The sequence below is a fragment of the Hypanus sabinus genome, chromosome 27 (genome assembly GCF_030144855.1).
Source record: "Hypanus sabinus isolate sHypSab1 chromosome 27, sHypSab1.hap1, whole genome shotgun sequence".
In the NCBI taxonomy this organism is placed as follows: domain Eukaryota; kingdom Metazoa; phylum Chordata; class Chondrichthyes; order Myliobatiformes; family Dasyatidae; genus Hypanus; species Hypanus sabinus.
This window is the reverse complement of record NC_082732.1, coordinates 46,258,878-46,272,821: the sequence shown is the minus strand read 5'-3', so window position 1 is coordinate 46,272,821 and position 13,944 is coordinate 46,258,878. Positions and strand designations below refer to the sequence as shown.

At 45.8% G+C, this 13,944-nt stretch overlaps 1 protein-coding gene across 2 annotated transcripts in view; it reads left to right on the top strand.

Moving 5' to 3' along the window:
• The window catches only part of nadka (NAD kinase a), a 122,471-nt gene that overhangs the window by 87,501 nt on the left and 21,026 nt on the right, over positions 1–13,944 (top strand). The window contains exons 3-5 of one of the 2 annotated variants that reach the window (XM_059952417.1): positions 1,542–1,671; positions 2,898–3,003; positions 7,018–7,103. In XM_059952417.1, coding sequence (XP_059808400.1) covers positions 1,542–1,671; positions 2,898–3,003; positions 7,018–7,103 — 322 coding nt within the window. The remainder of the gene's footprint in view (positions 1–1,541; positions 1,672–2,897; positions 3,004–7,017; positions 7,104–13,944) is intronic. The other variant, XM_059952418.1, reaches the window with a different exon arrangement.

Genomic DNA, 13,944 nt, shown 5'->3' with positions numbered 1-13,944 from the left:
ACTCCTTCACTGGCCCACTCACTCACTCACTCAGGTGTGCGGCAGGCTATGGCGTAGGGTAGGCCGTAGGGTACAGCGTAGGTTACACGGCTACGCCGTACCTATGGCATTCATTTGACGCAGAAGTATAAATCAGTCTTTATTCTGCTTAGTCCCATCGACTTGCATCCAGACCACAGCCTTCCATACTCTTGCCATCCACATACCAATTCAAATTTCTCTTCAATTTTGTAATCAAACCCACATCCACCACATCCACTGGCAGCTCGTTCCACTCTCACTACTCGCTGAGTGAAGTTCCCCCTCAGTTTTCCATAAATATTTCACTTTTCACCTTTAACCCATGACCTCTAGTTGTAGTCCCACCCAACCTCAGGGGAAAAAGCCAGCTTGCATTTACCCTATCTATATCCCTCATAATTTTGTATAAATTTCATTTTGTACAGTTTCCAGCACGTTCTGTTAATGTTTCACAGAAAAGAAGCTCTTGGTTAACTATTGTAGCAATTTTCATTTTAGAAATTATGAAATGCACTGCAGTGAACAGGAAGTCTCTACAACGGGTAGTCAAAACTGCCCAGTGCATCACTGGCACCAGCCCACCCGCCATCAAGGACATATACACAGAAAAGGGCCAGTAGCATCATGAAGGATCCCATACACCCTGCTCACATCAGGGAGGAAGCTACGTAGCATCCACACCAGGACCACCAGACTCAAAAACAGTTTCTTTCCCCAGGCAGTAAGGCTAATCAGCACCTCCACCCACTAACCCACCCCTCCACACCCCCAACCACTACTTCATCATTTCCTGTCAGAGTCACCTTGTGTACGGACACTCCTGTGCCTAGAGTCATTTTATGGACATAACATCCATCTATAAGTTATCTTTTGTATTTATATTTATTATGTTTTTATTATTGTGTTCTTTATCTTTTTGTTTTTTTGTGCTGCATTAGATCTGGAGTATAACAACTTCGTTCTCCTTCACATTTGTGTACTGGAAATGTCATTAAACAATCTTTAATCTTGAATTCTGAAAGAGTTTCTCACTGGTGTTGTATCTTTGCAAAGCATTGAAGAACCTTTCTCTCCCCTCTTCCATCTCCCTCCTCCTCTATCCCTGCCTATCGGTAGTACGTAATAGCTCTTGAATTCAAAGCAGTGGAGAGCCATTCTCTCCCCTCTCCAATCAACCCGCTCCAATCTCCCATCTCCACTCTCACCTGCCCGTGGGTAATAGCAGCCCTTGAATTCAAAGCAGCAGAGAGCCATTCTCTCCCCTCTCTACCCATGGATAATGACACCATGGAATTCTCTCCCCCTCTCTCCACTCCTCCCCACCCTTCTCTTCCTTCTCCCCTTTCCCCTTCTCCCCCCTTTTCCCCTTCTCCCTTTCTCTCCCCTCAACCCTCCCCCTTCCCCCTCTCCCCTCCTCCCTTCCTCCTCTCTCCTCCCCTCTTCCGTCTTTCCCTCCCCTCTGCCTGTGGGTGATGACAACCCTTGAATTCACTGAATTAACTGAACCTTTCCTGTTGTAGGCACATTCAGGATCCCGCTAGTCAGCGGCTGACGTGGAACAAACCCCCCAGGAGTATCTTGGTCATCAAAAAGATTCAAGATGATCGGTTACTTCAACCATTTAAAGAGCTTTGCATCTTCCTTATGGAGGTAATATGCCCGGGTATATTCAAAATTCAAAGTAAATTTATTATCAAAATGTATATATGTCACCTTGAGATTCCTTTTCTTGTGCCCATTCATAGTAGATACAAAGAAACACAATAGAATCAATGAAAAATTACACATACAAAGACTGACAATCAAATACAAAAAATAAACAAGTAACATTCAAAGTTCAAAGCTGAAAATAAATTTATTATTAAAGTTATATGTCACTACATACAACCCTGAGATTCATTTTCATGTCAGCATTCACAGTAACAATGACAAGCTACACACACTGGCAAGCATCCAATTTGCAAAAGAAGTCAAACTGTCTAAATACAAAACAGGAATAATAATGAATAAGTAATTAAATAATATTGAGAACACAAGTTATAGAGCCTTTGAAAATGAGTCCACAGGGTGTGGAATCAGTTCTGCATACACATGGTTTTATTATTAAAACTACAAAAACCATTAGATCCGAGAGCAGATAGCTTGAGAGATAAATTAGGCTGATGTCAGTGATCTTGTGGAAATGTGGGGCCTCAAGAACAGGAGGCAAGAAGGTCAATGACAGAGAGCTTGTCTGTTGGGTGTGTCTGAGGTCAAGCTGATGTACGTTTGTACTTGGATCTCTGAGAAGAATTCGGTGAGATAGTGGATCCTTTTTGTGTTGCTCAGTGGTGTACAGGGCTTGAGCGTCAAAGAACACATATACAGAAAGGTGCTGGAAAAAGGCCAGTAATATCATGAAGGATCCCACCCACCCTGCTCATCTGTTTGCCCCACTCCCATTAGGGAGGAGTCTACGTGGCATCTACACCAGCACCAACAGACTCAAAAACAGTTACTTTCCCCAAGCAGTAAGGCCGATCAACACCTCCACCCACTAACCCACCCCTCCATACCCCAACTACCACTACTTTATCATTTCCTGTCAGTCTCCTTATGTACAGACACTGCTGTGCCTAGCATCACCGTATGGACATACAATTAATCTATGTATAGAAGGTATCTCATGGATTTATATTTATTGTGTTTTTAAAAAAATTAATATGATTGTGTTTTATGATTTTCTTTTCTGCTGCATCAGATCCGGAGTACAGTTATTTTGTTTCCCTTTACGCTTGTTTACTGGCAATGAAATTAAACAATCCTGAATCTTGGATGCTTATTCACCTTGATCTTATGTATTAAGGAAATTTGATTCACAATCTTTTTGATTGTAGGAAAAAGAAATGATTGTTTACATAGAAAAGAAAGTACTTGAAGACCCCACCATAGCCAATGATGAGAGTTTTGGACCACTTAAGAAATTATGCACTTTTAGAGAAGGTAAAAGCACTTTGGACTCTAATTTCACTGTTCTGCAATAACATTTTCCTGTGGTGTACAGTCCCAATTCTTGGAGGGATCACACAGCAAGGTAGAAGAAGTTCAAGTTTAATTTTCAGTCAACCGTACACATGAATACAGCCAAATGAAACAGCATTCCACCAGGGATAAGGTGCAAAATACAGTTCAACAATCACACACAACACACGTAGTTACAATAGCAGAAAACATAATTAGAAACAAAAAAATAACAATGATATAGCCCAAGTCCCTGAGAGTCATGGCCTGTAGGTTGATGGTGCATGGGATGCTGTCCTGGAGCCAGGTTTCTGCAACAGCTCACAACAGTTGCTCATCTCATGCAGCCACAAACAAACACAATCCAGCTCATCTTCATGGGAGTAAATCCAGGAGGCAGCACTGACGGGGTGGACCAGCTCCCCAACCTAGCACGGAATCCAGCAGCACACTGACAGGACGGGCCAGTCCCCAATCCTGCAACACACTGACAGGGTGGGCCAGACCCCAATCCTGCAATTCACTGACAGGACGGGCCGGTCCCCAATCCTGCAATTCACTGACAGGACGGGCCGGTCCCCAATCCTGCAGCACACTGACGGGACGGGCCAGTCCCCAATCCTGCAATTCACTGACAGGACGGGCCAGACCCCAATCCTGCAATTCACTGACAGGACGGGCCAGACCCCAATCCTGCAATTCACTGACAGGACGGGCCAGACCCCAATCCTGCGATACACTGACAGGACGGGCCAGACCCCAATCCTGCGATACACTGACAGGACGGGCCAGACCCCAATCCTGCGATACACTGACAGGACGGGCCAGTCCCCAATCCTGCGATACACTGACAGGACGGGCCAGTCCCCAATCCTGCGATTCACTGACAGGACGGACCGGTCCCCAATCCTGCGATACACTGACAGGACGGGCCGGTCCCCAATCCTGCGATACACTGACAGGACAGGCCGGTCCCCAATCCTGCAGCACACTGACAGGACGGGCCAGTCCCCAATCCTGCACTACACTGACAGGACGGGCCAGTCCCCAATCCTGCAATACACTGACAGGACGGGCCAGACCCCAATCCTGCAGCACACTGACAGGACGGGCCAGGCCCCAATCCTGCAGCACATGACAGGACGGGCCAGACCCCAATCCTGCAATACACTGACAGGACGGGCCAGACCCCAATCCTGCAGCACACTGACAGGATGGGCCAGTCCCCAATCCTGCAGCACACTGACAGGACGGGCCAGTCCCCAATCCTGCAATACACTGACAGGACAGGCCGGTCCCCAATCCTGCGATACACTGACAGGACGGGCCGGTCCCCAATCCTGCAATTCACTGACAGGACGGGCCGGTCCCCAATCCTGCAATTCACTGACAGGACGGGCCAGACCCCAATCCTGCGATACACTGACAGGACGGGTCAGACCCCAATCCTGCAATTCACTGACAGGACGGGCCAGACCCCAATCCTGCAGCACACTGACAGGACGTGCCAGTCCCCAATCCTGCAGCACACTGACAGGACGGGCCAGTCCCCAATCCTGCAGCACACTGACAGGACGGGCCAGTCCCCAATCCTGCGATACACTGACAGGACGGGCCAGTCCCCAATCCTGCAGCACACTGACAGGACGGGTCAGACCCCAATCCTGCGATACACTGACAGGACGGGCCAGTCCCCAATCCTGCAGCACACTGACAGGACGGGCCAGTCCCCAATCCTGCAATACACTGACAGGACGGGCCAGACCCCAATCCTGCAATTCACTGACAGGACGGGCCAGACCCCAATCCTGCGATACACTGACAGGACGGGCCAGTCCCCAATCCTGCGATACACTGACAGGACGGGCCAGTCCCCAATCCTGTGTCACAGCACCAGCTCCTTGTTTTTTCTCTGCTATAAACTCCTGTTTGCTTCTAAAGTCTTCCCATTCACTCTACTCCCACTCTGAACTTCTAAGTGATCTGCAACACAATGCTTCTGCTTTCACTTTTACTTTCTTTGACTCAGGGTGGTACAGTGGGGTAAAAGGCCATTCAGCCCATTATGCCTAGTCTATCCAATGAGCACCTTCTTCCAGCGCATGCTGTTTAGCCTTCTATCTCAGATTATTCAAGTACTCATTTAGACACTTAAGCACTATCACAGTTTATTTCACCACACTACCTCACTACATTTTTTCTTCTTTTTTTTGCTCTTTTCATGCTACTTACTTAATTTAATTTTTAAATATTTCTTACTGTAATTTATATATTTTAGGTATTGCAATGTACTGTCGCTGCAAAACAACAAATTTCATGATGTTAGTCAATGACATTAAGACTGATTCTCATTCTGATTTTTATTTCTCTCTTTTTCACTACCTCTGATGTGGGAAACCTTTCCTGTAGTCTATCCGAACTGTACCCACCGTGGCTTTATATACTTCAGTCACATCCCCTTGTCAGGGGGAACGTGGAGTGGATATTTCCCCTTGGGAGACCATAGATATCGGAGCAGGATTTGTCAGGGAAGATTTTCCCGTGAGGAAGCCATGCAGACTGTGGCCTATTTTATCATGTGCCTCCAAATACCCCAAAACCACATCTTTAACAATTAGCTCCAACATCTTCCCAACCAGTGAGGTCAGACTAACTGGCCTATAAATTCCTTTCTTCTGCCTCTGCCCCTTCTTGAAGAGTGGTGTGACATTTACAATTGTCCATCCTAGAATCTAGTGATTCTTGAAAGATCATTACTAATGCTTCCATGATCTCTTTAGCCACCTCCTTCAGAACTCTGGAGTGTACACCATCTGGTCCAGGTGACTTTCGGACCTTCAGACCTTTCAGTTTCCCAGAAACCTTCTCTCTAATAATGGTAACTTCATACACCATGACCCCCGACACCTGGACCTTCCACCATACTGCTAGTGTATACCTGAAGACTGATGCAAAATACTTATTCAGTTTGTCCACTATTTCCTTGTTCCTCCCCCCATTACTACCCCTCCCTTCAGCATTGTTTTCCAGCAGTCCGATAACCACCCTCACCTCTTTCACACTTTATATATATGAAGAAACTTTTGGTATCCTCTTTAATATTATTGGCTTCCATTTTTTGTATTCCATCTTTACCTTAATGAGTTTTTTAGTTGTCTTCTGCTGGTTTTTATAAGCTTACCAATCCTTCATCGTCCCACTAATTTTTGCTCTATCATATGCCCTCCCTTTGGCTTTTATGTTGGCTTTGACTTCTCTTGTCAGCCACAGTTGTGTAATCTTGCCTTTAGAATACTACATCCTCTTTGGGATGTATATATCCTGTGCCTTCTGAATTGCTGTCAGTAATTCCAGCCATTGCTGCTCTGTTGTCATCCCTGCCAGTGTTCTTTTCCTATCAATTCTGGCCAGCTCCTCTCTCGTGCCTCTATAATTTCCTTTACTCGACTGTAATACTGATACTTATGACTTTTGCTTCTTCTTCTCAAATGTCAGGGTGAATTCAATCATATTATGATCACTCTCCCCTAAGGGTTCTTTTGCTTTAAGCTCTCTAATCAATTCTGGTTCATTGCACAACACCCAGTCCAGAATTGCTGATCCCTAGTGGGCTCAACCACGAGCTGCTCTAAAAAGCCATCTCGTAGGCACTCTAGAAAATCCCCCTCTTGGAATCCAGCACCAACTTGATTTTCTCGATCTACCTGCATATTGAGATCCCCTATGACTATTGTAACATTGCTCTTTTGGCATGAATTTTCTACCTCATGAGTTGCTGCCGAATGATTTACTGATTAGATATTTGCATCAACGACCAGGTGTACTTAATAAAATGGCCACTGAGTCTATGGTTCGATGTACATGTGACAAATAAAGCTTTTCTCTGAGTGAGTCTGACCTCAGTTAACATGTTGACTTGTGATAACAGCAGGGAGAGGTTTTTAGATGTGAGTCAGTGATATTGTGCAGAAATAGTCATTGTAAATTTTTTTGTAGGCTTTGATGATTTGTCAGATCGGATCGATTTTATAATTTGCCTCGGAGGTGATGGCACTTTACTTTATGCATCATCTTTATTCCAGGTACGTCTGTCTTTCGGAGTCCAATGCTTTAGTGTAATGCATCGGGGTGGGGGGAGGGGGGAGTCCATGAGGTACATCTGTCCTTTGGGGTCCAGTGTTTTAGTGTAATGCATTGGGGTTTGGGTGTGTGTGTGGAACTCCACTACTGACAGTCCTGAACATGGCTGTGAAAGGAGGAAGGTTGGACATGAGGCTAGTAACGCCATCCCATAAAAATCCAGAACAACAGAAACATCAACAGAAGCTCCAAACACTTCGTTCCTGAGAGAGAAAGGTCCTTCGCTTGAAGACACCTTAAGTTGTGAGTTGAGAGCCGCAAATCTGCGGAAGTCTTGGCTGATCAACCTTCTGTAAGAGAGACCAGCTAAAGAATACCTGGCAAGGCGACCTTCGAGTTGACACCAAGAAAATGGGCTACTCCTGGGGATAACTTGAAATACTGGCCCAGAGCAGAGGACTCTGCGAGCTGCTGCCAGCAGCCCATACCCCACTAGGGGTGATGGGGCTTGAGAAAATGATGATTGGGGTAGGTGAGGTAGAGGGAGTCATAACGGAGGGATGGGATGGAAGTTTCTGAGATGTGCAGCCCACTGTTCCCGAATGAAATCTCCACTTTTGCCACACCCACCTCTCAGAAATAGGAAGGGGGGGGCTGATGAACTCTCTCCTTGTGGGGCTGTTTCTGAAAGAACTAATTAACTAAACAAGGAGCACCACTAGATTCTGCCTGGAGATCGGTGACCCGCAGTGTTCTGCAGGGATCTGTTCTGAGACCCCTGCTCTTTGTGGTTTATATAAACCACAATCATCCGATCACAATTGGATAAGGATGTGGAAGGGTGGCTTAGTAAGTCTGCAGATGACATGAAGGTTGGTGGTGTTGTGGACAGAGTAGAACAGGAGTTCCCAACATTTTTTTATGCCATGGATCAGTACCATTAAGCAAGGGGTCCCTGGACCCCAGGCTGGGAACCCCTGGTGTAGAGGGTTGCTGTGGGTTTCAATGGGACATTGCTAAGGTGTAGAGCTGGGCTGAGAAGCGGCAGATGGAGCTCTGGAATCTGGAAAACTGAAGTGATTCACTCTGGAAGGTCAAGCTTAAAGGCAGAGAACAGGGTTAGTGGCATGACTCTTTGCAGTGTTAAGGAACAGAGGAACTTTGAAGTCCATAGATCCCTCAAAGTTGCTGCACAAGTGAATAGGGTGGTTGAGAAGTATATGGTGTGTTGGCCTTCATTAGTGGGGGATTGAGCTCAAAAGCCCTGAAGTAATGTTGCAGCTCTATCAGTTCTGGTTGCCTCATTATAGGAAGGATGCAGAAGCTTTAAAGAGAGTGCAGAGGAGATTTCCCAGGGTTAGGGTTAGAGAGCATGTCTTGTGAGGATGGACTGAGAGAACTAGGGCTTTTCTCTTTGGAGTAAAGGAGTATGAGAGGTGTCCTGACAGAGGTGTACAGAATGATAAGAGGCTTAGATAGAATGGATAGCAAGCACCCCTTTCCCAGAGTGGAAATAGCTAAAGTCCAAAATTCCTTTATTATCAAAGTATGTATACTGTATACAACCTTGAGATTCGTTTCCTCACGGGCAGCCATAAAGCAAAGGAACTCAGTGGAATCTATTTAAAAAGGACTGTCAAATACCCAATGTGCTGAAAAAAGCATCATGCAAACAATAACAGAATCTGAATCAGGTTTAATATCATCAACATATGTCATGTAACTTGTTAATATAGTAGCAGAAGTGCAATGCAGTGCATGACAATATAGAGAAAAATAAGTAAATCAGTTGCAGTAAGTATATATATGTATATTAAATAGTTAAATTAAAAATAGTGCAAAAACAGAAATAATATATAATAAAAGTGAAGTCGTGTTCATGGGTTCAATGTCCATTTAGGAATCATATGAGAGAGGGAAAGAAGCTGTTCCTGATTCATTGAGTGTGTGCCTCCTTCCTGATGGTAACAGTGAGAAAAGGGCATGCCCTGGATGCTGGGGGTCCTTAATATTGGAAGCTGCCTTTCTGAGGCACCGCTCCTTGAAGATGTTTTGGATGCTACATAGAAACATAGAAAATAGGTGCAGGAGTAGGCCATTCGGCCCTTTGAGCCTGCACTGCCATTCAGTATGATCATGGATGATCATCCAACTCAGAACCCTGTACCTGCTTTCTCTCCATACCCCTTGATCCCTTTAGCCACAAGGGCCATATCTAACGTCCTCTTAAATATAGCCAATGAACCGGCCTCAACTGTTTCCTGTGGCAGAGAATTCCACAGATTCACCACTCTCCGTGTGAAGAAGTTTTCCCTCATCTCGGTCCTAAAAAGCTTCCTCTTTATCCTAAAACTGTGACTCCTAGTTCTGGACTTCCCCAACATCGGAAACAATCTTCCTGCATCTAGCCTGTCCAATCCCTTTAGAATTTTATACATTTCAATAAGATCCCCCCTCAATCTTCTAAATTCCAGTGAGTATAAGCCTAGTCAATCCAGTCTTTCTTCATATGAAAGTCCTGCCAGCCCAGGAATCAATCTGGTGAACCTTCTCTGTACTCCCTTTATGGCAAGAATGTCTTTCCTCAGATTAGGGGACCAAAACTGCACACAATATTCTAGGTGCAGTCTCACCAAGGCCTTGTACAACTGCAGTAGAACTTCCCTGCTCCTGTACTCAAATCCTTTTGCTATGAATGCCAACATACCATTTGCCTTTTTCACTGCCTGCTGTACCTGCATGCCCACCTTCAATGACTGGTGTACAATGACACCCAGGTCTCGTTGCATCTCCCCTTTTCCTAATCGGCCACCGTTCAGATAATAATTTGTTTTCCTGTTCTTGCAACCAAAGTGGATAACCTCACATTTATCCACATTAAATTGCATCTGCCATGAATTTGCCCACTCACCTAACCTATTCAAGTCACCCTGCATCCTCTTAGCATCCTCCTCGCAGCTAACACCGCCGCCCAGCTTCGTGTCATCCGCAAACTTGGAGATGCTGCATTTAATTCCCTCGTCTAATTCATTAATATATATTGTAAACAACTGGGGTCCCAGCACTGAGCCTTGCGGTACCCCACTAGTCACTGCCTGCCATTCTGAAAAGGTCCCGTTTACTCCCACTTTTTGCTTCCTGTCTGCCAACCAATTCTCTATCCACATCAATACCATACCCCCAATACCGTGTGCTTTAAGTTTGCACACTAATCTCCTGTGTGGGACCTTGTCAAAAGCCTTTTGAAAATCTAAATATACCACATCCACTGGCTCTCCCCTATCCACTCTACTAGTTACATCTTCAAAAAATTCTATAAGATTCGTCAGACATGATTTTCCTTTCACAAATCCATGCTGACTTTGTCTGATGAATTCATCTCTTTCCAAATGTGCTGTTATCACATCTTTGATAACCGACTCCAGCATTTTCCCCACCACCGATGTCAGACTAACTGGTCTATAATTCCCCGGTTTCTCTCTCCCTCCTTTTTTAAAAAGTGGGGTTACATTAGCCACCCTCCAATCCTCAGGAACTAATCCAGAATCTAAGAAGTTTTGAAAAATTATCACTAATACATCCACTATTTCTTGGGCTACTTCCTTAAGCACTCTGGGATGCAGACCATCTGGCCCTGAGGATTTATCTGCCTTTAATCCCTTCAATTTACCTAACACCACTTCCCTACTAACATGTATTTCCCTCAGTTCCTCCATCTCACTAGACCCACGGTCCCTTACTATTTCTGGAAGATTATTTATGTCCTTCTTAGTGAAGACAGAACCAAAGTAGTTATTCAATTGGTCTGCCATGTCTTTGTTCCCTATGATCAATTCACCTGTTTCTGACTGTAAAGGACCTACATTTGTCTTGACCAATCTTTTTCTTTTCACGTATCTATAAAAGCTTTTACAGTCAGTTTTTGTGTTCCCTGCCAGCTTTTTCTCATAATCTTTTTTCCCCCCTTCCTAATTAAGCCCTTTGTCCTCCTTTGCTGGTCTCTGAATTTCTCCCAGTCCTCAGGTGTGCCACTCTTTTTTTTTGCTAATTTATATGTTTCTTCTTTGGACTTGATACTATCCCTAATTTCCCTTGTCAGCCATGGGTGCACTACCTTCCCTGGTTTATTCTTTTGCCAAACTGGGATGAACAATTGTTGTAGTTCATCCATGCGATCTTTAAATGCTTGCCATTGCATATCCACCATCAACCCTTTAAGTATCATTTGCCAGTCTATCTTAGCTAATTCACGTCTCATACCTTCAAAGTTACCCTTCTTTAAGTTCAGAACCTTTGTTTCTGAATTAAGTATGTCACTCTCCATCTTAATGAAGAATTCCACCATATTGTGGTCACTCTTACCCAAGAGGCCTCGCACAACAAGATTGCTAACTAACCCTTCCTCATTGCTCAATACCCAATCTAGAATGGCCTGCTCTCTAGTTGGTTCCTCGACATGTTGGTTCAGAAAACCATCCCGCAAACATTCCAAGAAATCCTCTTCCTCAGCACCCTTACCAATTTGGTTCACCCAATCTATATGTAGATTGAAGTCACCCATTATAACTACTGTTCCTTTATTGCTCGCATTTCTAATTTCCTGTTTAATGCCAACCCAACCTCACTACTACCGTTAGGTGGCCTGTGCACAACCCCCACCAGCGTTTTCTGCCCCTTAGTGTTATGCAGCTCTACCCATATCGATTCCACATCCTCCAGGCTAATGTCCTTCCTTTCTATTGCATTAATCTCCTCTCTAACCAGCAATGCTACCCCACCTCCTTTTCTTTCCTGTCTATCCCTCCTGAATATTGAATATCCCTGGATGTTGAGCTCCCATCCTTGGTCACCCTGGAGCCATGTCTCTGTGATCCCAACTATATCATATTCATTAATATCTATCTGTTATTATCTATTAATAACTACGGAGGTTGATACCCACGATGGAGCTGACTAATTTTACAACTTTCTAGAGCTGCTTTCGATCTTGTGAAGTAGCACCCCCTCTCCATTCCAGACAGTGATGAAGCCTGTCAGAATGCTCTCCATGGTACATTTGTCGAAGTTTTCAAGTGAAATATAGCCACGGTCTTGCCTTTTTTATTGCTGCCTTGATATGTTGGGACCAGTTTAGATCCTCAGGCACCCAGGAATTTGAAACTGCTCACTCTCTCCACCTCTGACCCCTCTGAGGATTGATTCGTGTTCCCTGTCTCACCCTTCCTGAAGTCCACAATAAGCTCTTTGGTCTTACTGATGTTGAGTGCAAAATTAAAAATAAGTAAATAACATTCAGAACTGAAGTTCATAAACGAGTCCACTACCACAAAGCCAGCCTTCACTGCAGCTGATCCAAAAATCCGTAAGTTATGGGCAACCACCTCAGTTCAGCGTAGTGACAAGTGAAACTTGCAGAGCAGCGAGCTGAACACCAGTCCATCCCTCTTCTCTGGCCCCGACACCCTGACCTTTCCAATCTGGCCTGACACTTAAATCGCCCAAAACCTTGGGTCGCTCCTCGCTCTCGGCCCCTGGCCCTGCTGCTTCGATACACTCTCAGGCCTGGGTCCGGGCCCTGCCACCTCAACTTGGCCTGTATCTGACCTTTCCAATATGGCTTGGCACTTAAATCAGCCAAACCACAGGTCATTCCTCACTCTTGGACCCATGCCCTGCTGCTTCGATATGCTCTCGGGCCCAGACTCTGCTGGCTCAGCTCATCTCGGTTCTGTTGCATTGAATCACCTCCAGCAATGGCCAAGCATTAGCTCAGTCCCCGCTCTCAGGCCTGAGCCCCACTGGCTGATTCCCCACTCTCGGGCCTGAGCCCCACTGCCTCGATTCCCCACTCTCGGGTCTGAGCCCCATTGGCCTGATTCCCCACTCTCGGGCCTGAGCTGCACTGCCTCGATTCCCCACTCTCGGGCCTGAGCCGCACTGCCTCGATTCCCCACTCTCGGGCCTGAGCCGCACTGCCTCGATTCCCCACTCTCGGGCCTGAGCCGCGCTGCCTCGATTCCCCATGCTGGGGCCTGAGCCGCACTGCCTCGATTCCCCACTCTCGGGCCTGAGCCCCACTTCCTCGATTCCCCACTCTCGGGCCTGAGCCTCACTGCCTCAATTCAGCCCGTACCTGCCACAATTGTAACCATCATCCTGCACCTAGTTCGCACTGCAAAAATAGCAGTTTGAACAGGTGGTTAAAAAGCACAGCTTCAAAAGGGAAGTTACAGGCCACTGATTGCAAAGGTTTCGAAGGTACATTTAATGTCAGAGAAATGTATTCAATATACATCCTGAAATGCTTTTTCTTCACAAGCATCCACGAAAAACAGAGGAGTACTCTGAAAGGATGAATGACAGTTAAATGTTAGAACCCCAAAGTCCCCCTCAGCTCTCCTCTCTCCTGCGCATAAGAGGCAGCAAGCAATGATCCCACCTCCCCCCACCAGCAAAAAAAAATCGGCACCCACCACCAAGTACTCAATCATGCAGCAAAGCAACAACAAAGACACAGACTTGCAATACTCTAAAGACTACTCATTCACCCGGTATTCAACATACCCCCGACTCTCTCTCTCTCCCCCAAATAAGCGAGAAAGAAGTGTCTCCGTTTCACAGCGAGAGGGGAGACATAACAAATACCTCGCTGGTTTACGATGTTAAAAGTCAGTTGCATCGCTTTTTCCAAGCTCTGTGGCCAAAGATCTCAGGTCTTCCAACTCTCATGACACACTGATCTTCTGCCAGGACACTGACCTCTGACCACCCCCAACTCCAGAGCCACGAAATCTTGGACCTCCAAAGGTGAGCAAAGCTGTTAGGCCGCACCCTTGGCGAGCC